Source organism: Entelurus aequoreus, linkage group LG27 (genome assembly GCF_033978785.1).
Source record: "Entelurus aequoreus isolate RoL-2023_Sb linkage group LG27, RoL_Eaeq_v1.1, whole genome shotgun sequence".
NCBI classification, from domain to species: Eukaryota; Metazoa; Chordata; class Actinopteri; order Syngnathiformes; family Syngnathidae; genus Entelurus; species Entelurus aequoreus.
Window position 1 is genome coordinate 30356322 of NC_084757.1, and position 25618 is coordinate 30381939.

A 25618-nucleotide genomic window follows, 5' to 3' on the forward strand; every position below is an offset into this window, starting at 1 on the left:
ACTTCACAGAGGCCTGTCTCCATTCAAAGCCACTAACCAGTGAATATGTGTGCATGCACTTATACTTGAGACAGCCTCTTGAAAATGTCACATAGCTTGGCCGTCTCCAGAGAGCATTTACCCTTTTCCACTGCAAGTTCATGTGTGAGGGAGTTAGGCCGGGGTAGGGGGGGGGGGGGGGGGGGGGGGTGTGCGCCGAGGGGCTAAGACAAGCGTAAATAAAAAAGCTTGACACACTCTGGCCGCCTGGTTAAAAGCTTTGGTTTTGAATGGTACTGCTGAGTTTGGGGATTTTTCATTTCAGGACTCCCAAGGCCTGTCAGGCTTGATTGTTAGATAAATTCCATTACTGAGGAGGGTGGATCCCCCAGCTAAAGCCATTGTGTAGGGAGCGGGGGGACAGGGGCTGCATAGAGGGCACCGGGCTGAGCCATTGTGGGGCAGAGGAAGGGGAGGGCTTTGGGATTATAGGGGCTGCCTTTTAGTCCGTCTCCCACTGCAGCTGCCTTAGTACAACACAGAATAAGCTCCTGTCTCTCTCTCCCCGCCTTCCGGATCTCCTCACCCCCGCACTCGTCCCCTTTAGATTTGTCAGGTCACGTTAGCGTCCCGGGCAAGCCAAAAGGGCAGGGTGAGGAAGAATTTAAACCCCCCCCGACCGTCTTCCGTTATCCAACGGCCGAGGCTTTTCTCACACGTGCAGCCTTACCCGTCGGTGACGCAGTTTAACGGCGCTATCGAGCGAAAAGCCAGTCAAGCACATCAGGTGCCCTTTCATTGTCGACAAGGAGAGCCAGGGAGAATGCAAATGAAGTCTTAAAAGTCATTGAAGAGCGTGTGTCCCTGCAGGGCTGTCAAGCGCCCTTTCACTGGCTGTCACAACGCTCATTTTTACCCACCGGTTTGATCGGCACTGTGTCCGATTTGACTGGTTATAGCTGTTTGGTGGCGCCGGGCTACTTTGTTTTTCCCAGGTTCCGGCATAGAATCTCACGTTAAAGTCAATCCTTCGATCGATCCTGAATATGAAATCATGGTCAGTAGTTTTAATGATTTCAACAACTAAGGCCCCTTCTATCCAGGGTAAATCCCACCTAACCTTATCCTTGTCCACACACAGACAATGGTCGTTTAAAGGCCTACTGAAATGAATTTTTTTTATTTAAACGGGGATAGCAGATCTATTGTATGTGTCATACTTGATCATTTCGCGATATTGCCATATTTTTGCTGAAAGGATTTAGTAAAGAACAACGACAATAAAGATCGCAACTTTTGGTATCTGATAAAAAAGGCTTGCCCCTACCGGAAGTAGCGTGACGTAGTCAATTGAACATATACGCAAAGTTCCCTATTGTTTACAATGATGGCCGCAAGAAGTGAGAGAGATTCGGACCGAGAAAGAGACGATTTCCCCATTAATTTGAGCGAGGATGAAAGATTTGTGGATGAGGAAAGTGCAAGTGAAGGACTAGTGGGGAGTGGAAGCGATTCAGATAGGGAAGATGCTGTGAGAGGCGGGTGGGACCTGATATTCAGCTGCGAATGACTAAAACAGTAAATAAACACAAGACATATATATACTCTATTAGCCACAACACAACCAGGCTTATATTTAATATGCCACAAATTAATCCCGCGTAACAAACACCTAGGTGTTTGTTATGCTAGCTCCTAGCTCCTAGCTACTAGCTACTAGCTCGAGCTAGTTATAGCAAGCGATCAAATGTTTGGAAGCGTACTCACGGTATCGCGTCTGCGTCTGCTAACGAAGTCAAAGTCCTCCTGGTAAGAGTCTCTGTTGTCCGAGTTCTTCGATCTTGACTGCATCTTTCGGGAATGTAAACAATGAAACACCGACTGTGTTGTGTTGCTGACTTCCCTCGCAAAATACTCTGCTTCGTACCGACTTTCTTCTTTGCTTGCTCAGCTTCTTTCTCCATAATGCAATGAACAAATTGCAACAGATTCACCAACACAGATGTCCAGAATACTGTGGAATAATGAGATGAAAACAGCTATTTCGTATTGGCTTCAATGGGGAAGCCACACCTGTGTTCTACTGGCTATGTCACGCGCATACGTCATCCTCAAAGGCGTTTTGAACCGGAAGTTTAGCGGGAAATTTAAAATTGCACTTTATACGGCCGTATTGGCATGTGTTGCAATGTTAAGATTTTATCATTGATACATAAACTATCAGACTACGTGGTCGGTAGTAGTGGGTTTCAGTAAGCCTTTAAGACAGTGTTTTTCAATCTTTTCTGAGCCGAGGCACATTTTTTTCATTAAAAAAATTCTGAGGCACGCCACCAGCAGAAAACATAAAAAATGAAACTCAGCAGCCGATATTGACAATAAAAAGTCGTTCTCGCAATTGTTTTATATGAATTCCAACCATAACCAATAGTTAGTCCGATAATGGCTTTTTTCCCGATATTCCGATATTGTCCAACTCTTAATTACCGATACCGATATAAACCGATACCGATATATACAGTCGTGGAATTAACCCATTATTATGCCTAATTTGGACAACCAGGTATGGTGAAGATAAGGTCCTTTTTAAAAAAAATAATAAAATGTAATAAGATAAATAAATTAAAAACATTTTCTTGAATAAAAAAGAAAGTAAAACGATATAAAAACAGTTACATAGAAACTAGTAATTAATGAAAATGAGTAAAATGAACTGTTAAAGGTTAGTACTATTAGTGGACCAGCAGCACGCACAATCATGTGTGCTTACGGACTGTATCCCTTGCAGACTGTATTGATATATATTGATATATAATGTAGGAACCAGAATATTAATAACAGAAAGAAACAACTCTTTTGTGTGAATGAGTGTAAATGGGGGAGGGAGGTTTTTTTGGGTTGGTGTACTAATTGTAAGTGTATCTTGTGTTTTTTATGTTGATTTAATTAAAAAATTTAAAAATAAATTTAAAAAATGATACCGATAATAAAAAAAACGATACCGATAATTTCCGATATTGCATTTTAAAGCATTTATCGGTTATCTCTAATAACCAAGCATGCATCACTATAGCTCTTGTCTCAAAGTAGGTGTACTGTCACCACCTGTCACATCACGGCGTGATATATTTTGAGTTTTTTGGTGTTTTCCTGTGTGTAGTGTTTTAGTTCTTGTCTTACGCTCCTATTTTGTTGGTGATTGTCATGTCATTTACGGATGTACTTTGTGGACGCCGTCTGCTCCACACGCTGTAAGTCTTTGCTGTCGTCCAGCATTCTGTTTTTGTTTACTTTGCAGCCAGTTCAGTTTTAGTTTTGCATAGCCTTCCCTAAGCTTCAATGCCTTTTCTTAGCGGCACTCGCCTTTTGTTTATTTTTGCTTTAAACATTAGACACCCTTTTACCTGCAAACCATTGTCGTCGTTCCCGACATCTACAAAGCAATTAGCTACCTGCTGCTACCTACTGGTATGGAAGAGTATTACACGGTTACTCTGCCGAGCTCTAGACAGTACAGACACTCAACAACGGCATATTTACGGATTATAATTACTGGTTTGCTAAAAAAATATTTTTAACCCAATTAGGTGAAATTACATAATCTCCCACGGCACACCAGACGGAAAATGCGCACGTCATAGTCACCTCCAGTGTTGCTTTGTGTGCAAGTTCTTGAATTAAATGTAACTTATCTGAACAATATCCAGTGTTGTGGTATTTCAATGAACTGGAATCCAGTGCGCTGTGGGGCCCTATTGTAGTGAATCACACCTGAGCCATCATAACTTAATCAAATCTTTAGTGGACACGTGAAAGTAAACAATGTGGTAAAGAACATTTTACGTCAATCAATTTAGGGATCTAGATATCTGGTCAGGACACTCCTCACTCTTTTGCCTTCACTTTCATTGTCCATTTCCTTTTTGGTGACTTTATATACTCTGGACCTAGACGTTGAGTACGCGACATACATGGCGGACAATAACTGATACAGTCTGCTTTGCCAGTCCAAATGTTTTCTGTAGTCCTCCCTCGACGGCCAGGTAATACAAAGCATGTGCTATTTTTTTTTTTATCACATCCACGGGAGCCCGCATTCTCGTTGTCTCTCCTTTGACAAATGGACAAAGTTTTTCACTAGGTAGAATCACAGTTCACCTGGACTTTGGAAAGTTCTCTTGCCGTCTGAGAAGTGTTGTATCCCAAATAGCTGCAATCGCTTTCTCTTAAGGTATTCATTTGTGATTTCCACAAGCGTCTGTACAGACGAAAGGAGAAACACGAGCATGTCTGGATGACTCGCCTCCATATATCCAGTGGTTATCTCCGAGTTACGGAACCGCTTTATTATGAAGCTGGCCGTGTGGGGCGCGGTCTTTCTGACGTCACTTCCTCTTCGAACTCAGTTGGTACCCAATCAGTGAGTCCATATAAAGTTAAGAGCCGGAGATTCAAGAAATACTCGGTGCACTTACCCGTGTAAACATGTTTTGAAGAGGAGAACCTTAAACGATGGTCTAGTGTGGCTGAAACGGGGCTTAGGCTAAATAATTATTTGTTTATGGTGTTAGACATAGCTAGGGCTGCAACAACTAATCGATTAAATCGATCAAATTGTATTATAAAAATAGTTGCCGATTAATTTAGTCATCGATTCTTTGGATCTATTCTATGCGCATACGCAGAGGCAATTTTTCTTATTTATTTATTTATTTTATTTTTCATAAACCTTTATTTATAAACTGCAACATGTACAAACAGCTGAGAAACAATAATCAAAATAAGTATGGTGCAGGTATGCTGGGTTTTTTCCCCAATAAAATACTGGAAAGGATAGAAATGTAGTTTCTCTTTTATCCGATTATTAATCGATTAATCGAAGTAATAATCGACAGATTAATCGATTATCAAATTAATCGTTAGTTGCGGCCCTAGACATAGCCTTAGACTTATTTAGAATTGTTGAAAATTAGTCTCATATGGAACGAGGGATGATGTTCGAAACCCGTTCTCCCGGTTGTTCGATAAGAAAAGAACCGATTCCATGGACTCAAATCCCTTTTTTGAGAACCGGTTCCCGTCATCGAGGCCACTATAGTAAAGAAAAAGAGTTGGTTCTTTATTTGAATCCCTGGGAACGAATCCCGCCCCACAAGAAATGCCCTGTGGGACATCACAGGAAATGACGTAGCTCAGTCATTAGACTGAGCTCCGTCATTTCCTGTGATGTCACTCAAGCAGCAAAAATAATGGACCGGAAAAAACGCCTCAAGGCATGGCTTTTCGCCTAGAGTGATCACAGAGACAGGTTGTTTATGTGTTACTGTATACATTTGTTTTTCTGAAAAATCCCACTTAATATACTTTGGGTAACAACAGTCAATATTTATTTATTTATTTTTATTTTATTTTTTCTTATAAGATAAAAGTGAGCTTTTGTTAAACCAAATATTGTGTTTTTTTTCCATTTACAACAACCTATCTGGATTCGATAAGAGAATCGATAAGGAATCGGTTTGATAAGAGGATTCGATAATGGGCTCGAACTCGATAATTTCTTATCAAACATCATCCCTATATGGAACCTTTGAATTGCTCAGATGTATTTAGTACCATGGAGCGCATGTTTGTGGATATTTTTAGTGCAAAATGCAAAGCTTTGTTAAAAGCAGAAGCTCCCTCCATGTTGTGTCCTGCACACTTCACCCTCACCGCCCTTTTCTCCCAGCCCTCCTCCTACTCGTGGTCTTGTTGCTGGGCCGGGCTGAAAGGCAAGGAAAAGCTCACTGACACATCGATTATTCATACATCACCTCCTGTCTTTCTCGCTCAGCCTCTCCGGCTTCCATGGGGCCTGTGTCAAATAAGTAGAAGCAGACAATTGTTTATCTTATATCCCATGTACTTCCTGTGAGTCCTCGCCATCTCTCGTCCTCCGAGGTTATTGTGTTAACGTCAGAGCTCTGCAGTCAGGCTGTGGGCCAGCCTCCCTCCCTGCCTGCATGCATGTGTGTGTTGTGTCCCTCTTATCCAGCACTAATAATAGCCCTACTGTCATAAACATAGACTGGAGATCCCTGTGGCCAACTGTGTCCGGCCCAGCCGCCCAGGGCTCCGGTAGTGACGCTGATGAATGACCACACACACACACACACACACACACATTTTGGTGTAGCTCCAAGCACATTCCCAAAGCACTTGCCAAGCCAAAAAAAAACCTTCTTTCTTCTTCTCCTGTCCTCTGCTACCCTGCGCTCACATTAGTCTACAGCAGGGGTCTCAGACACGCGGCCCGCGGGCCAACTGTGGCCCGCGAGACGTTATTTTGCGGCCCGCACCTTAATATGAAAATTGAATGTTAGTGCGGCCCGCGAGTTTTATATGAATGGCGCTTGACAGCGTCACACTTACCAACCCTCCCGATTTTTCCGGGAGACTCCCGAATTTCAGGGCAACCAATCTCTCGAATGTCTGCAGATTTTCACCCAAGCAACAATATGAAGGGCGTGCCGTGATGGCACTGCCTTTAGCGCCCTCTACACCCTATACTAACAGCGTGCCAGCCCAGTCACATGTTGTATTTGGCTTCTGTACACACACACGTGAGTGACTACAAGGCATACTTGGTCAACAGCCATACAGGTCACACTGAGGGTGGACGTATAAACAACTTTAACACTGTTACAAATATGCGCCACACTGTGAACCCACACCGAACAAGAATGACAAACACATTTCGGGAGAACATCCGCACCGTAACACAACATAAACACAACAGAACAAATACCCAGAATGCCATGCAGCCCTCACTCTTCCGGTCTACAATATACACCCCCCCCCCATCCCCCTCCTTGCGTCGGTTGGGGGGGGGGGGGCTTGGTGGTAGCGGGGGTGTATATTGTAGACCGGAAGAGTTAGGGCTGCAAGGTGTTCTGGGTATTTGTTCTGTTGTGTTACGGTGCAGATGTTCTCCCGAAATGGGTTTGTCATTCTTGTTTGGTGTGGGTTCACAGTGTGGCGCATATTTGTAACAGTGTTAAAGTTGTTTATACGGCCACCCTCAGTGTGACCTGTATGGCTGTTGATCAAGTATGTCTTGCAGTCACTAACGTGTGTCTCCAGAAGCCGCATACAACATGTGTCTGGGCCGGCATGCTGTTTGTATGGTGATAAAGCGGACGCGACGACAGGTTGTAGAGGACGTTAAAGGCAGTGCCATCACGGCACGCCCTTAATATTGATGTCCGGGTGAAAATCGGGACAAATTCGGGAGAATGGTTGCCCCAGGAGATTGTCGGGATGGGCACTGAAATTCAGGAGTCTTCTGGAAAAATCCGGAGGGTTGGCAAGTATGTTGCTAGGGCGGGACAGCCATTCAAAGGTGAACTCACTAAAAAGTGCATGTTAGATTTTTTTGAGAAATCTTTTCTTGTGGCCCAGTTTCTGCATCCAGTGGCCCCCAGGTAAATTGAGTTTGAGACCCCTGGTCTACAGCAAACTTTTTGACTTTTTGAACATGCAACTGTAGAAATAGTTTGGCTGCATTTTCTGTGCGACTGGAATAGTGCAGAATAGTCATTGTTGCTGGCTACACTTTTGGATGATTTAAAAAAAACAAAAACAAATGGGGGTGTCAAACTTGTTTTCATTGAGGGCCACACCGCAGTCATCGCGGCCACTAGAGGGCCGCTTGTAACAGTAAATAATTAATGAATTTCCCTATGAATTTAAATATTTGAAATTTTTTTACGTAAAGAGTAAAAAAAAAAAAATCTACCACTGTTTTTTCCAGAAAAAAAAACTGGCAGCTTAGTTGCCAGACTTTTACTGTAAAATATATGGTGAGTTTTTTTTATTATTAATATTTTTACACATAACACTTTTTTTAAAGTAAAAAAAAAAAAAAAAAAACTGACAGCTCACTTGACTTAATTTTACTGTAAAAATTTAAATATTAAAAAAAAAAAATATGTAAAGTGTAAAAAAAATATGTGGATTTTACCACTGTTTTTTCCAGAAAAAAATCTGGCAGCTTAGTTGCCGGAATTTTACTGTAAAATATATGGTGTTTTTTTTATTATTATTGATACTTTTACAACATAACACTATAAATGGAATTTTATTTTGGCAACTCCGCTGCCAGTTTTTTACCATAATAAAATGTGGCACCATAAAATCATCAACCGTGGATTTTACAGTATAAAACAAAACAAAAAAAACTGACAGCACACTTGACTTAATTTTACTGTAAAAATTTAAATATTAAAAAAAAAAAATTATGTAAAGAGTTAAAAAAATATGTGGATTTTACCACTGTTTTTTCCAGAAAAAAAACTGGCAGCTTAGTTGCCAGAATTTTACTGTAAAATATATGATGTTTTTTTTTATTATTATTGATACTTTTACAACATAACACTATAAATGGAATTTTATTTTGGCAACTCCGCTGCCAGTTTTTTTTACCATAATAAAATGTGGCACCATAAAATCATCAACTGTGGATTTTACAGTAAAAAAAAAAAAAAAAAAAAAAGCTGACAGCTCACTTGACTTAATTTTACTGTAAAAATGTAAATATTTAAAAAAAATTTAACTTAAAGAGTAAAAAAAACCTGTGGATTTTACCACTGTTTTTTCCAGAAAAAAAACTGGCAGCTTAGTTGCCAGAATTTTACTGTAAAATATATGGTGTTTTTTTAATTATTATTGATACTTTTACAACATAACACTATAAATGGAATTTTATTTTGGCAACTCCGCTGCCAGTTTTTTTACCATAATAAAATGTGGCACCATAAAATCATCAACTGTGGATTTTACAGTAAAAAAAAAAAAAAAAAAAAAAGCTGACAGCTCACTTGACTTAATTTTACTGTAAAAAATTAAATATTTTACATTTTATTTACGTAAAGAATATAAAAAAAATCTGTGGATTTCACCACTGTTTTTTACAGAAAAAAACTGGCAACTTAGTTGCCAGATTTTTACTGTAAAATATATGGTGTTTTTTTTAATTATTAATATTTTTACAACATAACACTATAAATGGAATTTTATTTTGGCAACTCCGCTGCCAGTTTTTTACCATAATAAAATGTGGCACCATAAAATCATCAACCGTGGATTTTACAGTATAAAAAAAAACAAAAAAAACTGACAGCTCACTCGACTTAATTTTACTGTAAAAATTTAAATATTTTACATTTTATTCACGTAAAGACTAAAAAAAAATCTGTGGATTTCACCACTGTTTTTTACAGAAAAAAACTGGCAACTTAGTTGCCAGATTTTTACTGTAAAATATATGGTGTTTTTTTTTATTATTAATATTTTTACAACATAACACTATAAATGGAATTTTATTTTGGCAACTCCGCTGCCATTTTTTTACCATAATAAAATGTGGCACCAACCCTGGATTTTACAGTAAAAAAAAAAAAAAAACTGACAGCTCACTTGACTTAATTTTACTGTAAAAATTTAAATATTAAAATGTTTTTAACTTAAAGAGAACTGTGGATTTTACCACTGTTTTTTACAGAAAAAAACTGGCAGCTTAGTTGCCAGACTTTTACTGTAAAATATATGGTGTGTTTTTTTGAAATTATTATTATTTTTACAACATATCACTGTAAATAGAATATATAATTTTAATTTGGCAACTCCGCTGCCAGTTTTTTACTATACCGTATCGAGAGAATGCCAAGAGTGTGCAAAGCAGTAATCAGAGCAAAGGGTGGCTATTTGTTCATTCATAGTTTTGATGCCTTCAGTGACAATCTACAATGTAAATAGTCATGAAAATAAAGAAAATGCATTGAATGAGAAGGTGTGTCCAAACTGTTGGCTTGTACTATATGCAGAAAGTAGGTTATAAATGTAACTGTGGAGCAAAATGTATGCAATATCTACACAAAAGCAAATCCAATACATATAATCAAGGCCACAAGGAGGTGTTTAAACAGTAGATAGAAATCATCATAGGTCTGCTATTAGCACACATCCTTGCTGATGTACCTGTATTACACATCAGGGCTGGGCAATTATTTTGAAATTTAGAGAAAAAAATGTGTCTGGGGGCGGGTATATATATCTATCTATCTCTGTACGTTAGGATTTTATAAAATCCCCTGACGACCAGGGAAACCTGCGAAACAGGCTTGTAGGGATGATATAGCCTCTGTGTTTTTTCCTGACCTAACTTATATTCCGCTCTACTCCGGTATTTAGCACTGTATAACAGATAAACCACAGAAACCTCGACTATATATCTATGCACACATATATATGTAAGCTGTAAAAATCTGCTGTACAGTACGTCTGTTTGGGTCCTATTTTTTTAGGAACACTAATACAAAACCTCACAATAATTTCTGATTTAATGCTAAAAAAAAAGTTATGACAGACCGCCTTAAAAAACTGAATGGAATTTGTATTTTTTTTACTGAACGAGAGACCGAGAATGTACATAAAAATAAAGAATGTGGGATTTACAATATTAACTAGGAACGATAAAACACTGAATATTGACAACATATGAACGTCACACCCCCCTCTCCATCGACATATTTTACAATCGAGCGAAACACGACAAAAATGCAACAAACACAGCGAAATATGAACGCGAATGGTAAACAATAAACCCACCTACAGTCTGATACATCTCATATATCACTTTGTTGTAAAAAATCTCCTTCCGCATCCGTCCCTGACACCCGCATTTCAGGCGGACACTCTGCGGAAACGCTCCCCCACCCACACTGCTTGGTGCCTGGTCTGAGCTGTTGTGACTTAGATTACCATAGTAACTAATTAGATTACCATCGCAACTAGTATATCATGCAAAAGCGCAGATTCCAACCATTGAAATACTTTGTATAGTTCAAGACTTACAAAATCATCCTTGCACATCATAATAGCAGCTACAGTTTCCATCTTAAAGATCTAAAACAATTATTTTGGAATGTCCGGCGGGCCAGATTGAAAAGCTTAACGGGCCGCATGCGTCCCCCGGGCCTTAATTTGCCCAGGTCTGTTATACATAATGCTTGAATATTCCATGGTAACAATGGGATGCATTCAATAGAATGGATAAGGAAAGGGGTGGGGGGAGACCCCACATCATTCCAATAGGGGTGTTTGGGAGGGCATAATCGATTGAGATAAACTGCCACCTACGGCCTGATCCTTAGCCCCCAACCCTTCCCCTTAGTCCTTCCCTACACTCGCCCCAAGGGGAGGAATTCCTTAACCCCCACACCCTCCCCTCTTCTATCCATTCCCCTTTTTCACACTGCCCCATCTAGACTGTCTCTGGGGAGGAGGGGGCGAAATCAAGGGGTTGTTGGGTCAATGAGCTGAGAGTAGGAAGCCATAAAGGAAGAAGAAAATAAAAAAAAATAGAAGAAAAACCCAATCCCCCCCCGTCTCTCCTCTTCTCTCCGTGTACAATTTCCATTCGCTTGCATTTTCTATTGAAAGCCAATAGCGTTGTCCTGGGCTCAGAGATGGATGGCTGCACTAGAGCCAAGGTTTAATCAATAGCTCTTTTTAATTTACCATCGACCCACGTTAAAAGCTACTGTGTGTGTGTGTGTGTGTACGTGTTTATACGTGCCAGTACGCTCCGGTGCGAGTCGGAACCTCCGTGCAACGTCCTGGCAGAGAGGCCTCGCTCGGCTTTATCGACATTGGAGCCATTTATTTGATTATTTCATGCCCAGACAGATACTAATGGAGCTGGCTAATAGATTGTGGTTTCGCTGCCTTCCTGCCTTTTGAGCCCGAAAAATACTGTAAATACAGCATTAGCAGTACAGTGTAAAACAGTGGTACCCAACAAGTCCACCAGCAGGGGTCAGCAGCCTTTGAAATTGTAGGTCAAGGGTCCCTAAACTTTTTGACCCGGGGGCCGCATTGGGTTAAAAATGTTGGCCAGAAGCTAGGCTATATATATATATATATATATATATATATATATATATATATATATATATATATATATATATATATATATATATATATATATATATATATATATATATATATATATATATATATATATATATATATATATGTATATATATATATATGTGTGGGAAAAAAATCACAAGACTATTTCATCTCTACAGGCCTGTTTCATGAGGGGTTTTCCTCAATCCTCAATCTCCTGAGGATTGAGGAAAACCCCTCATGAAACAGGCCTGTTTCATGAGGGGTTTTCCTCAATCCTCAATCTCCTGAGGATTGAGGAAAACCCCTCATGAAACAGGCCTGTAGAGATGAAATAGTCTTGTGATTTTTTCCCCACACATACATATTACGCTCTACCACGGTATCGAGCACTATTTTTTGGATAATCTAATTAAGACATATATATATATATATATATATATATATATATATATATATACATAAATATACACATATTAGGGTTGTATGGTATACCGGTGTTAGTATAGTACCGCGATACTAATGAATCATATTCGGTTCTTTATTGCCTCTGAAAAGTACCGGTCCGCCACCTGACATCCACCGTAATGATACCAAGTACAATAGTGTATCTAGTCGATACTACTATGATTACATCGATACTACTACGATTACATCTTTCCTTTTTTTAAAATTTATATTATGTTTATAAATTACGTTTGAATATGACCAATGTATGACCCTGTAACGACTTGGTATCGGATCGATACCTAAATTTGTGGTATCATCCAAAACTAACGTAAAGCATCCAAACAACGGAAGAATAAGTGATTATTACATTTGAACAGAAGTGTAGATAGAACATGTTAAAAGAGAAAGTAAGCAGATATTAACAGTAAATGAACAGGTATTTTTACAGCTTGTCCTTTATAATTTTGACAAAATAATAGAATGATAAATGACACAATATGTTACTGCATATGTCAGCAGCTAAATTAGGAGACTTTGTTTGTTTACTTACCACCAAAAGACACGTTGTCTTGTATGTTCACTATTTTATTTAAGGACAAACGTGCAATAAGAAACATATGTTTAATGTACCCTAAGATTTTTTTGTTAAAATAAAGCCAATAATGCCATTTTTTGTGGTCCCCTTTATTTAGAAAAGTATGGAAATACATTTTGGTACCGCTACCAACACAACCCTAGTGTGGATGTAGATGAGGTGGCGACTTGTCCAGGGTGTACCCGGCTTCCGCCCGAATGCAGCTGGAATAGTCTCCAGAGGGACAAGCGGTAGAAAATGGATGGATGGCTTATCTGATGTCGTGTTTTCTTTACACACACAAACTAGTCGAGACTGGATCAACAGCTGGTATCAGCCAAATATTGCATGCTATCACGTATTAACTGACCTTGTCCTCTCTCGTCCAGGTGACCGCGTCCGTCAAACGGAGAACCGCGCCACCCGTTGCAAGGTGGAGCGCCTGCAGCTGCTGATGCAGCAGAAGCGCCTGCGCCGGAAGGCCCGGCGGGACCAGCGCGGCCCTTACCACTGGCTGCCCAACCGCAAGGCGGGGCGCAGCAACAGCAACAGCAGCACGTCCAGCGAGGGCTCCCTGGACCTGGACTTTGACGACTCCGTCTGGAAGCCCGACGTCAAGGCCGACCTGAAGTCCGAGTTCGTCATGGCCTGAGAGGGGAAAGGATCAAACGTACTAACGGGATTACACGTGGCAGGATGATGGACCATGACTCGCACTTGTAGACCGAAGTCCTCGGACTGGAACCTGACTCCTCTCGTAAGGTCTCGCGATACCATTGATTGGTGGTGGTATTTGTACTTTTTGTGTGATAAAGCGCACTCTGGACAAGGACCAAGAGCTCCACGCTGGACTTCTGGACACAAGCACCAGGTGCCTCAGTGTTCTCCTGGAGAAAAAAAATAAAATCCCAAGAAACTTTATCGGGTTATCCGCGGCGGGCATTCTCACAAACTCATTAAGCAGCAGCAGCAGCAGCAGCAGCAGTCCGGTTCTGACCTGTAACAGGGTGGTTAAACTTATTTTTGTTGTTGTTGTTGTTGTTGTTGTTGTTGATGTCGTTGCTGTTGTTCCTTTTTCTGTTTGGAAACATACTATTTTATAAAAGAATACAAATGTAGCATTGTTCACCAAGCATTCAGGTTTTCATGTAGAACAGTTCAATGTGGATTTTGCACATGATCTTTGGATTTCTGAACAGTGCGCAGAAAGGAGGCGGAGCCTAATATGGACATGTTGATCAACCTCGGCGACATAGGGCGGGGTTTCCCAAACTTTGTCCATCCATCCATTTTCTACCGCTCGTCCCTTTCGGGGGTGACGGGGTGGTGCTGGAGCCTACTATCACAAACATGTATCATAAATTGACATACTGTATTACACCTTTTCCTTTTTCAGAAATCTGGTACATGTTAAACCAGGGGTCCACAAACTACGGCCCGCCAACGTCCAAAATCCGGCCCGCGGGAAGTCCCAAGTAAAAAAAAAATTATTTAAATTTTTATTTAAATTTTTTTTAAACCTGGCATTTCAAATCAATTTTCTACCGCTTGTTCCTTTCGGTGTCTCCTAGCCGCTCAGGCAAATCATATTGTCTAAAAATGCATTTTCCCATCGATAACGTGTATATATATATATATATATATATATATATATATATATATATATATATATATATATATATATATATATATATATATATATATATATATATATATATATATATGTGTCTTAATTAGATTATCCAAAAAATAGTGCTCGATACCGTGGTAGAGCGTAATATGTATGTGTGGCCTGTTTCATGAGGGGTTTCCTCAATCCTCTCCTGAGGATTGAGGAAACCCCTCATGAAACAGGCCTGTAGAGATGAAATAGTCTTGTGATTTTTTCCCACACATACATATATACATATATATATATATATATATATATATATATATATATATATATATATATATATATATATATATATATATATATATATATATATATATATATATATATATATATATATATATATATATATATATTAGGGCTGCAACAACTAATCGATTAAAATCGATTATAAAAATAGTTGCCGATTAATTTAGTCATTGATTCGTTGGATCTATGCTATGCGCATGCGCAGAGGCAATTTTTGGTATTTTGTATTTTTTTTATTTTATTTTTTATTTTTTTATAAACCTTTATTTATAAACTGCAACATGTACAAACAGCTGAGAAACAATAATCAAAATAAGGATGGTGCCAGTATGCTGTTTTTTTTAAATAAAATACTGGAAAGGATATAAATGTAGTTTGTCTCTTTTATCCGATTATTAATCGATTAATCGAAGTAATAATCGACAGATTAATCGATTATCAAATTAATCGTTAGTTGCAGCCCTAATATATATATATATATATATATATATATATATGCATATACATGTTAGGTCAGGAAAAAACACAGGCTATTTCATCCCGACAAGCCTGTTTCGCAGGTTTCTCGGCTTTTCAGAGGTTTTAAAAAAAAAACTGTGAAGCAGGCTTGTAGGGATAAAATAGCACTCTTCAGGGGATTAAAAAAAAAAACCCTAAAGAGCAGAGAAACGTGCGAAACAGGCTTGTAGGAATGAAATAGCCCTCTTCAGGGGATTAAAAAAAAGCAATCCCCTAAAGAGCAGAGAAACCTGCGAAACAGGCTTGCAGGGATAAAATAGCCCTCTTCAGGAGATTAAAAAACAATCCCCTGAAGAGCAGAGAAACCTGCAAAACAGGCTTGTAGGGATGAATTAGCCCTTGTCAGGGGATTTTAAAAAAAAAATCCCCTAAAGAGCAGAGAAACGTGCGAAACAGGCTTCTAGGGTCGAAATAGCCCTCTTCAGGGGATTAAAAAAAAACAATCCCCTGAAGAGCAGGGAAACCTGCGAAACAGGCTTGCAGGGATAAAATAGCCCTCTTCAGGGTATTAAAAAAAAATCCCCTGAAGAGCAGAGAAAACTGAAAAACAGGCTTGTAGGGATGAATTAGCCCTTGTCAGGGGATTTTTAAAAAAAATCCCCTAAAGAGCAGAGAAACGTGCAAAACAGGCTTGTAGGGATGAAATAGCAATCTTCAGGGGATTAAAAAAAATCCCCTGAAGAGCAGAGAAACCTGCGAAACAGGCTTGTTGGGATAAATTAGCCCTTGTCAAGGGATTTAAAAAAAAATCCCCTAAAGAGCAGAGAAACATGCAAAACAGGCTTGTATGGATGATATAGGCCTCTTCAGGGGTGTAAAAAAACAATCCCCTGAAGTGCAGAGAAACCTGTGAAACAGGCTTGTACGGATGAAATAGTCCTCTTCAGGGGATTAAAAAAAACAATCCCCTGAAGTGCAGAGAAACCTACGAAACAAGCTTGTAGGGATGAAATAGCCTCTGTGTTTTTTCCTGACCTAACGTATATTCCGCTCTACGGTATTGAGCATGGTATAACGGATAAACTAAAGACACATTTTTTTAACCCAATGCGGCCCCTGAGTCAAAAAGTTTGGGGACCCCTGTGTTAAACACAGGAAGTAAACACTATCAGTGATTGCTGAGAAATGGAGACAGGATAGGATGAAATAAAATCGGCTTCTTTCAATCCTCTTTTCGGTCAGATTGTGCAAATGTGATGCACCACCTGTTTTTAAGTTCCAAATAACTGAATTACCACAAACTGTATATACATAAATGATAACAAACACAAAATATGTACTTTTACTACAACCATCAATCATATTGGCAACTTAAAAAGTCAAGTTTGGGAAACCCTGTTGGTATTCTAGATTATTAACAGAAAGTGCTTTAAAGGGGATTTTACACACACAAAATATGACATTTAATATGAGAAAAAAAAAACATCTATTTTACTTCTATTCTGCTGTTTTCCAAAAGCAGCTACTAGTATGATAAACATCCATTGATGGCGCGTGGTTCCTGAATCTTAGTGACTCATAGATTGTGTACAGTACATACTTGTGACAATTGGCAAAGATTTATTATTACTATTGCTAGGGCGTTTGATGATGTACATTAAGTTGGAATGCCCCCCCACCCACCCCAAATACATTTTTGTCACCAATTAAATCCTTTTAGCGATGATGATGATATGACATGTGATCAGTTACCTAGTGCCTCCACCGGGACAATGCATGAACATATCAGGTTCAGCCCTTTTTTTTTTTTAGTTTTGTTTTTTTTTGCTGCTACACACTTGGAAAAATGACAGGAAAAAAACAAAAACAATAGGTGCATGTTTTTTTTTTTTTCTGGGATGGAATTGAGAAATAAAAGAGTAGAACATGCATGAATTTCTGAAGAATATTGAAAAAAAAAACAATGCTGCTGTTTTGTCAGTAGGGTTTTTTTTTTTGTCATTTTTATTTGTGTACGTGCGGATCGGGTGGATGGAAAAACAAAAACCGACGGATGGAGTTGAGAACATTCCTGTCGTGGGACTTCTTCGCCCTAAAAGGCACCCATGTTGCGCCCCCGCCCACAATTGCACTCCCAAGAGATTGCATTGAGAGATTACTTGGTTTTTCTTTGGTGACTTTTTCTCTTCTTTTTTTTTTTTTTGGTGACTTTTTCCTCTTCTTTTTCTTTTTTTTTTTAAGTGGCCTTACCTTTCACGAAAAAATGGAGACAAAATGTGTGTCGATTTGTCATCAAGGAACAATTTCTTTTGTCGGGGGGCATCTGTTGCTTGAGTGCTTTCTAGCAGGTGGAGTCTCTATTATGTCAAAGGCTTCCGTGCCTTAAAAATGTTGCCCTCACCGTGTTAAGGTTTTTTTTTTTTTTCGTTATTCCACGCACACGACTGTTCGTCGTCGATCCACTAACGTCTGGATGTCCCCCACCTCACTTTTTCTCCTTCACGGCTGCAAAAAAAAAAAAACTATTAAAAAAAGGTCGCCGGAGAGGTCCTATGAGGACAACATGCACTTCCTGCCCCCCCCGCCCCGTCCCTCAAACTTTACGAAAAAGGACAATTGACCCCGACCCCTTTTGTCGAATTCTATTTATTTCTTTTTTCTATATCAGCTATACTGTCTGTGTGCCTCACTTCTGTATGAAATTGACAAAAAAAAGAAAAGAAAAAGAGAAGACGCATCACAAGTTTAAATTCTTTCTCGTAGCTAACTTTTAAAAACCGAACCGGATTCAAGAATACCATTTTACCAATGTTTCTAGCTCTAGACCGGTGTAGCACATGTGTGACTGTATTAATTTATGAAACCAAAATGGGAACTGTGAATTATGTATTTTCTTTGTTGCATTTTTTTTTTTTTTTTTTTAGATTTTTTTTAAGTTGGGGGGCAAAAAAATAAGAAAAGACAGCAGCTCTTTGCTTGTTTCTGGATTTTTTTATTTTTTTTTTGTGGAAATATACATAAAGAAAACAGAAAAAAAAAAAAAAAAGGAAAATATATACAAATATATTTTTTTCTTAAGCAATACATTTCAGTGTGACTTGTGATAGAACATTTTCTTTTTTTTAGGTAATAAATGAAAAAAGAGCCAAAATGAGAACACAATGTTGTATCCGTGAGTATTTATTACTGTTTAGTAGGGAATCCTAGAATCGATAAAAACTGAAATATTTAGCATCCGGCTCATCAATGATATCAATCTTGCCTGTAGGCCGAGTCCAAAATTTGGGAGTGACTAACAATTTTTTAGCACATTCCTAAAAATGTAAATACTGGGGAGGGGAGGGAAGGGTTATTGGGGGGCTGGGGGGTAGGGGTGGGGGGGTGGGTTTAGGTAAAGTTGTAATATTCGTTTTTCATTCATTTTAATATGTAAGCTGTGAAAGATAATATAAATGTTAACATAGAATCAAAATAGAAAGTTCAATAAGGTTTGTAAGACTACCTCTACCCTCCGATAAAAAAAAAAATACAAAATGGTACGTTCCACCTGGATAGCAAACTTACCATTGAGCACTATGACGTCGTAATGTCGTCAAAGCTCACCTTTAAGCATACGCACACAGCACAGGCATTCTAGAACAAGGATGAAGTGATAGAAGACGGGTGAAAATATGATAAATCAATCGGGGGCAGCACCGGAGAAAGTTATGTGCAAGTTTCACTTTTGCATCTAATTGCACAGAACTGTGGCGCGTTCCAAAAATTAGTCGGGAAACAGACGTCACTAGTTTTAAAACCCCCAGGATATGCACCAATACTATCAATCAATCAAAGTTTCCTTATATAGCCCTTAATTACAAATGTCTCAAAGGGCTGCACAAGCCACAATGACATCCTCTGCTCAGATCCCACATCAGGGCAAGGAAAAACTCAACCTAATTGGAACAACGAGAAACCTTGGAAGGGACCACAGATGGACCGGTGCAATAGGTGCCGAGTGGATATGGGTAATAATGTGAGATTCCAGTCCATAGTGGGGCCATATTTTACTAATATAATCATAATAACATTTAGGTATTATTATAATCCTATGTGGCTAATACATACTTAAAAAGAAAGGGACATTTGATAAATGGATTATACCTGTATCGCGCTTTTCTACCTTCAAGGTACTCACTCGAAGCGCTTTGACACTATTACCACATTCACTCATTCACACACTGATGGCGGGAGCTGCCATGCAAGGCGCTAACCACCACCCATCAGGAGCAAGGGTGAAGTGTCTTGCTCAAGGACACAACGGACGCGACCAGGATGGTAGAAGGTGGGGATTGAACCAGGAACCCTCAGGTTGCTGGCACGGCCACTCTCCCAACTGCGCCCACGCCGTCCCCATTTGACAGTTGTATAATCATGTTTGAGTGAATCATGACAGGTTAGTTTTACAAACACAGGATATATGATGTTAATACCCAAAATGCCATGGACTCTGCATTGCCTTCTCCCTGAGCCAAGCTTGTGCCTGACCGCATACCTGAGTGGGGTTAGATGTTCCAATCCTTTTTTTCCTTGAGAAACGTGGGTGGGGATGATAGTCATCACAAAATTGACGGACCGAGCGGTACCACTGGCTTATGACAGCCTTGGGCATCGCAAAGTCTGCTCCAAGTCGGTTTTACAGACATGATATGATGTTATTGGGGGGAGGAAAGGTGTCATTGGGGTCATCAGGTGGGCTCCCTCCTTCACTGGTGTTTCACTGACAATGCCCACTACACCTCCAGAGAGCTCAGTAGCAACTCCTAGCGTCCTAGGTATGCTCCCCTCTCCCTTTCCCCCTTAAGTATAAAATCTCATGGTCTTGGTCACTTCGGAGCCCAGCTGTTGTCTCTCCTCCTGATCCAGAGCCACTGGCTTGCTTGTCAGCAGCACTGGACCGGGCTTTGATGGCTTGACGTTGGGCCTGGCCCCGGATTCCCACGTTCTTCCACGTAGTTGACCTGCCCACAAAGCCTCTGCAGCCCACCTCCACAGGGAGAACTATGGCCTTCCAGCCCCGTTGTTCAGCATCCGCTGCCAACTCGGCATACCGGAGCTTCTTGCGCTCTTAGGCATCACCCACATTATCCTCCCAGGAGACTGTCAGCTCTATGATGTAGACGCTTCGGATGGCAGATGACCACATTACGAGATCTGGCCTGAGGCTGGTCGTCGCAATCTCCACGGGGAAGGAGAGTTTCTGCTCCAGGTCAACAAGGAGCCTCCCAGCTGTCCGGCCTCTGTTTTAGGTGTGCAGGACTTCGGTTGCTTCTCCCCCTCGTGCACAAACTGCCTTGAAGATGCAGGATGGGAGGAAGGCGGCAGAGCGTTGACAACCGTGCGTCGACTCTCCGGTGAAGCTGCTAGACACTTCAACATTTGGTTGTGCCGCCAAGTGTATCGACCTTGTGTAAGGCTTGTCTTGCAGGATGTGTTTCAGGTTTGCTGGAGATGGACAGAGGGGGCATGTGGGGTATTCTCCGTACCACTGGCTGAGGTTCTGTGGTGATGGTAGGACGTCGTATGTGGCTCGCAGTATGAAGCTGGTTCGAAAAGTTTCCATGTACCAAATCTCTTTCCAGAAGAACTTATATGTTATATGATTATTTAATATTCATTTTCAGACAAATTTGTATGCAATTTTTAGGCACCTTTTAAAAATATATATTTAGTGGGGTTTATATAGATATGTTAAAGGCCTACTGAAAGCCACTACTACCGACCACGCAGTCTGATAGTTTATACATCAATGATGAAATCTTAACATTGCAACACATGCCAATACGACCGGGTTAACTTATAAAGTGCAATTTTAAATTTCCCGCTAAACTTCCGGTTGAAAACGTCTATGGATGATGACGTATGCGCGTGACGTCAAATGTTGAAATGGAAGTATTCGGACGCCATTGAATCCAATACAAAAAGCTCTGTTTTCATCTCAAAATTCCACAGTATTCTGGACATCTGTGTTGGTGAATCTTTTGCAATTTGTTTAATGAACAATGGAGACTGCAAAGAAGAAAGCTGTAGGTGGGATCGGTGTATTAGTGGCTGGCTGTAGCAACACAACCAGGAGGACTTTGAGGTGGATAGCAGACGCGCTATCTGACGCTAGCCGCCGACCGTATCGGTGATCGGGTGAAGTCCTTCGTCGCATCGTCGATCGCTGGAACGCAGGTGAGCACGGGTGTTGTTGAGCAGATGAGGGCTGGCTGGCGTAGGTGGATAGCTAATGTTTTTAGCATAGCTCTGTGAGGTCCCGTTGCTAGGTTAGCTTCAATGGCGTCGTTAGCAACAGCATTGTTAACCTTCGCCAGGCTGGAAAGCATTAACCGTGTATTTACATGTCCATGGTTTAATAGTATTGTTGATTTTCTGTCTATCCTTCCAGTCAGGGGCTTATTTATTTTGTTTCTATATGCAGTTAAGCCCAATGCTCACTTGACTGACTACACTAGAGCAAGCCCGGTCACAGGCAACTACAATGTCTGTTAGTCCGGGTGAGGAGTCAGTTAAGCTAGAACTAGCCAGCGCCAGGCTGGATAATCCATGTACGCATAGCAATTCTCTTAGAATAATACACAATTCACATAATGTTTTTTCTGTTGTGTCTGTGTCAGGGGTGGACATGCATTCTACTGAGGTGGCAAATTATGATATGTCCAGTCTATTGCAGCACCAAACAAACAATCGGAAAATTCCCGTCATATCAATTCCTAGATATGGTCGAAACTATTTAAAGTGCACTACGCATAATAAACGCAACATTGTTAATATTGCCACTACGGATAATCTTAACAAAAACTCGTCAAAACAGCCCAATACCTATAATATGGGCTTTTTAAACATAAGATCATTGTCTCCCAAGGCGTTATTGGTTAATGAGGTCATTAGAGACAACAATCTTAACGTCATTGGTCTTAGCGAAACCTGGCTCAAACCGGACAAATTTTTTGCGCTCAATGAGGCATCTCCTCCTAACTATACGAATGCGCATGTTGCCCGCCCTCTTAAAAGGGGAGGGGGTGTCGCACTAATATACAATGAAAATTTCAACCCTACCCCTAACCTAAATAATAAATATAAATCGTTTGAGGTGCTTACTATGAGGTCTGTCACACCGCTACCTCTCGACCTGGCTGTTATCTACCGCCCCCCTGGGCCCTATTCGGACTTTATCAGTGAATTCTCAGAGTTCGTTGCTGATCTAGTGACGCACGCCGACAATATAATCATAATGGGGGACTTTAATATCCATATGAATACCCCATCGGACCCTCAGTGCGTGGCGCTCCAAACCATAATTGATAGCTGTGGTCTTACACAAATAATACATGAACCCACGCATCGCAACGGTAATACAATAGATCTAGTGCTTGTCAGGGGTGTCACCACCTCCAAAGTTATGATACTTCCATATACTAAAGTAATGTCCGATCATTACCTTATAAAATTTGAAGTTTTGACTCTTTGTCAACAAGCTAATAATAATAATAACTGCTATAGCGGCCGCAACATTAATGCTGCCACAACGATGACTCTTGCTGACCTACTGCCTTCGGTAATAGCACCATTCCCAAATTATGTCGGCTCTATTGATAAACTCACTAACAACTTTGACGATGCCTTGCGCGAAATTATTGATAGTATAGCACCGCTAAAGCAAAAAAGGGCCCCTAAAAGGCGCACCCCATGGTTTACAGAAGAAATTAGAGCTCAGAAATTATCATGTAGAAAACTGGAACGCAAATGGCGCGCGACTAAACTTGAGGTTTTCCATCAAGCATGGAGTGATAGTTTAATAACTTATAAACGCATGCTTACCTTAGCTAAAACTAAATACTACTCAAATCTCATCCGCCTCAACAAAAACGATCCTAAATTTCTGTTTAGTACAGTAGCATCGCTAACCCAACAAGGGACTCCTCCCAGTAGCTCCACCCACTCGGCAGATGATTTTATGAATTTCTTTAATAAGAAAATTGAACTCATTAGAAAGGAGATTAAAGACAACGCATCCCAGCTACAACTGGGCTCTATTAACACAAATACGACTGTATATACGACGGACACTGCCCTCCAAAATAGTCTCTCTATTTTTGATGAAATAACATTAGAGGAATTATTACAGCGTGTAAGTGGGATAAAACAAACAACATGTTTACTTGACCCACTTCCTGGGAAACTTATCAAGGAACTGTTTGTATTATTAGGTCCATCAGTGTTAAATATTATAAACTTATCACTTTCCTCCGGCACTGTTCCCCTAGCATTCAAAAAAGCGGTTATTCATCCTCTGCTCAAAAGACCTAACCTCGATCCTGACCTCATGGTAAACTACCGACCGGTCTCCCACCTTCCGTTTATTTCCAAAATTCTCGAAAAAACTGTTGCACAGCAGCTAAATGAACACTTAGTGACTAACAATCTCTGTGAACCTTTTCAATCCGGTTTCAGGGCAAATCACTCTACGGAGACAGCCCTCGCAAAAATGACTAATGATCTATTGCTAACGATGGATTCTGATGCGTCATCTATGTTGCTGCTTCTTGATCTTAGCGCCGCTTTCGATACCGTCGATCATAATATTTTATTAGAGCGTATCAAAACACGTATTGGTATGTCAGACTTAGCCTTGTCTTGGTTTAACTCTTATCTTACTGACAGGATGCAGTGCGTCTCCCATAACAATGTGACCTCGGACTATGTCAAGGTAACGTGCGGAGTTCCCCAGGGTTCGGTTCTTGGCCCTGCACTCTTTAGTATTTACATGCTGCCGCTGGGTGACATCATACGCAAGTACGGTGTTAGCTTTCACTGTTATGCTGATGACACTCAACTCTACATGCCCCTAAAGCTGACCAACACGCCGGACTGTAGTCAGCTGGAGGCGTGTCTTAATGAAATTAAACAATGGATGTCCGCTAACTTTTTGCAACTCAACGCTAAGAAAACGGAAATGCTGATTATCGGTCCTGCTAGACACCAACATCTATTTAATAATACCACCTTAACATTTGACAACCAAACAATTAAACAAGGAGACTCGGTAAAGAATCTGGGTATTATCTTCGACCCAACTCTCTCGTTTGAGTCACACATTAAGAGTGTTACTAAAACGGCCTTCTTTCATCTCCGTAATATCGCTAAAATTCGTTCCATCTTGTCCACTAGCGACGCTGAGATCATTATTCATGCGTTCGTTACGTCTCGTCTCGATTACTGTAACGTATTATTTTCGGGCCTCCCTATGTCTAGCATTAAAAGATTACAGTTGGTACAAAATGCGGCTGCAAGGCTTTTGACAAAAACAAGAAAGTTTGATCATATTACGCCTATACTGGCTCAGTTGCACTGGCTTCCTGTGCACTTAAGATGCGACTTTAAGGTTTTACTACTTACGTATAAAATATTACACGGTTTAGCTCCAGCCTATCTCGCCGATTGTATTGTACCATATGTCCCGACAAGAAATCTGCGTTCAAAGAACTCCGGCTTATTAGTGATTCCCAGAGCCAAAAAAAAGTCTGCGGGCTATAGAGCGTTTTCTATTCGGGCTCCAGTACTCTGGAATGCCCTCCCGGTAACAGTTAGAGATGCTACCTCAGTAGAAGCATTTAAGTCCCATCTTAAAACTCATTTGTATAATCTAGCCTTTAAATAGACCCCCCCTTTTTTAGACCAGTTGATCTGCCGTTTCTTTTCTTCTCTCCTCTTCTCCCCTGTCCCTTGCGAGGGGGAGTTGCATAGGTCCGGTGGCCATGGATGAAGTGCTGGCTGTCCAGAGCCGGGACCCCGGGTGGACCACTAGCCTGTGCATCGGTTGGGGACATCTCTGCGCTGCTGACCCGTCTCCGCTCGGGATGGTTTCCTGTTGGCCCCGCTGTGGACTGGACTCCCGCTGATGTGTTGGATCCACTGTGGACTGGACTTTCACAATGTTATGTCAGACCCACTCGACATCCGTTGCTTTCGGTCTCCCCTAGAGGGGGGGGGTTACCCACATATGCGGTCCTCTCCAAGGTTTCTCATAGTCATTCACCGACGTCCCACTGGGGTGAGTTTTTCCTTGCCCGTGTGTGGGCTCTGTGCCGAGGATGTCGTTGTGGCTTGTGCAGCCCTTTGAGACACTTGTGATTTAGGGCTATATAAATAAACATTGATTGATGATTGATTGATGCTATCACGTTAGCTCCGTAGCTAAAGTGTTTCGCCGATGTATTGTCGTGGAGATAAAAGTCATT

The 25618-nt window shown here is 40.5% G+C and overlaps 1 protein-coding gene across 2 annotated transcripts in view; it reads left to right on the forward strand.

Moving 5' to 3' along the window:
- midn (midnolin) overlaps nucleotides 1-14571 on the forward strand; it is a 72806-nt gene extending 58235 nt beyond the window's left edge. For both annotated transcript variants that reach the window (XM_062039120.1, XM_062039119.1), the window contains one exon: nucleotides 13345-14571. In XM_062039120.1, the coding sequence (XP_061895104.1) occupies nucleotides 13345-13607 (263 nt within the window). In that variant the 3' untranslated portion in view covers nucleotides 13608-14571. The remainder of the gene's footprint in view (nucleotides 1-13344) is intronic.
- Nucleotides 14572-25618: the final 11047 nt, after the last annotated feature.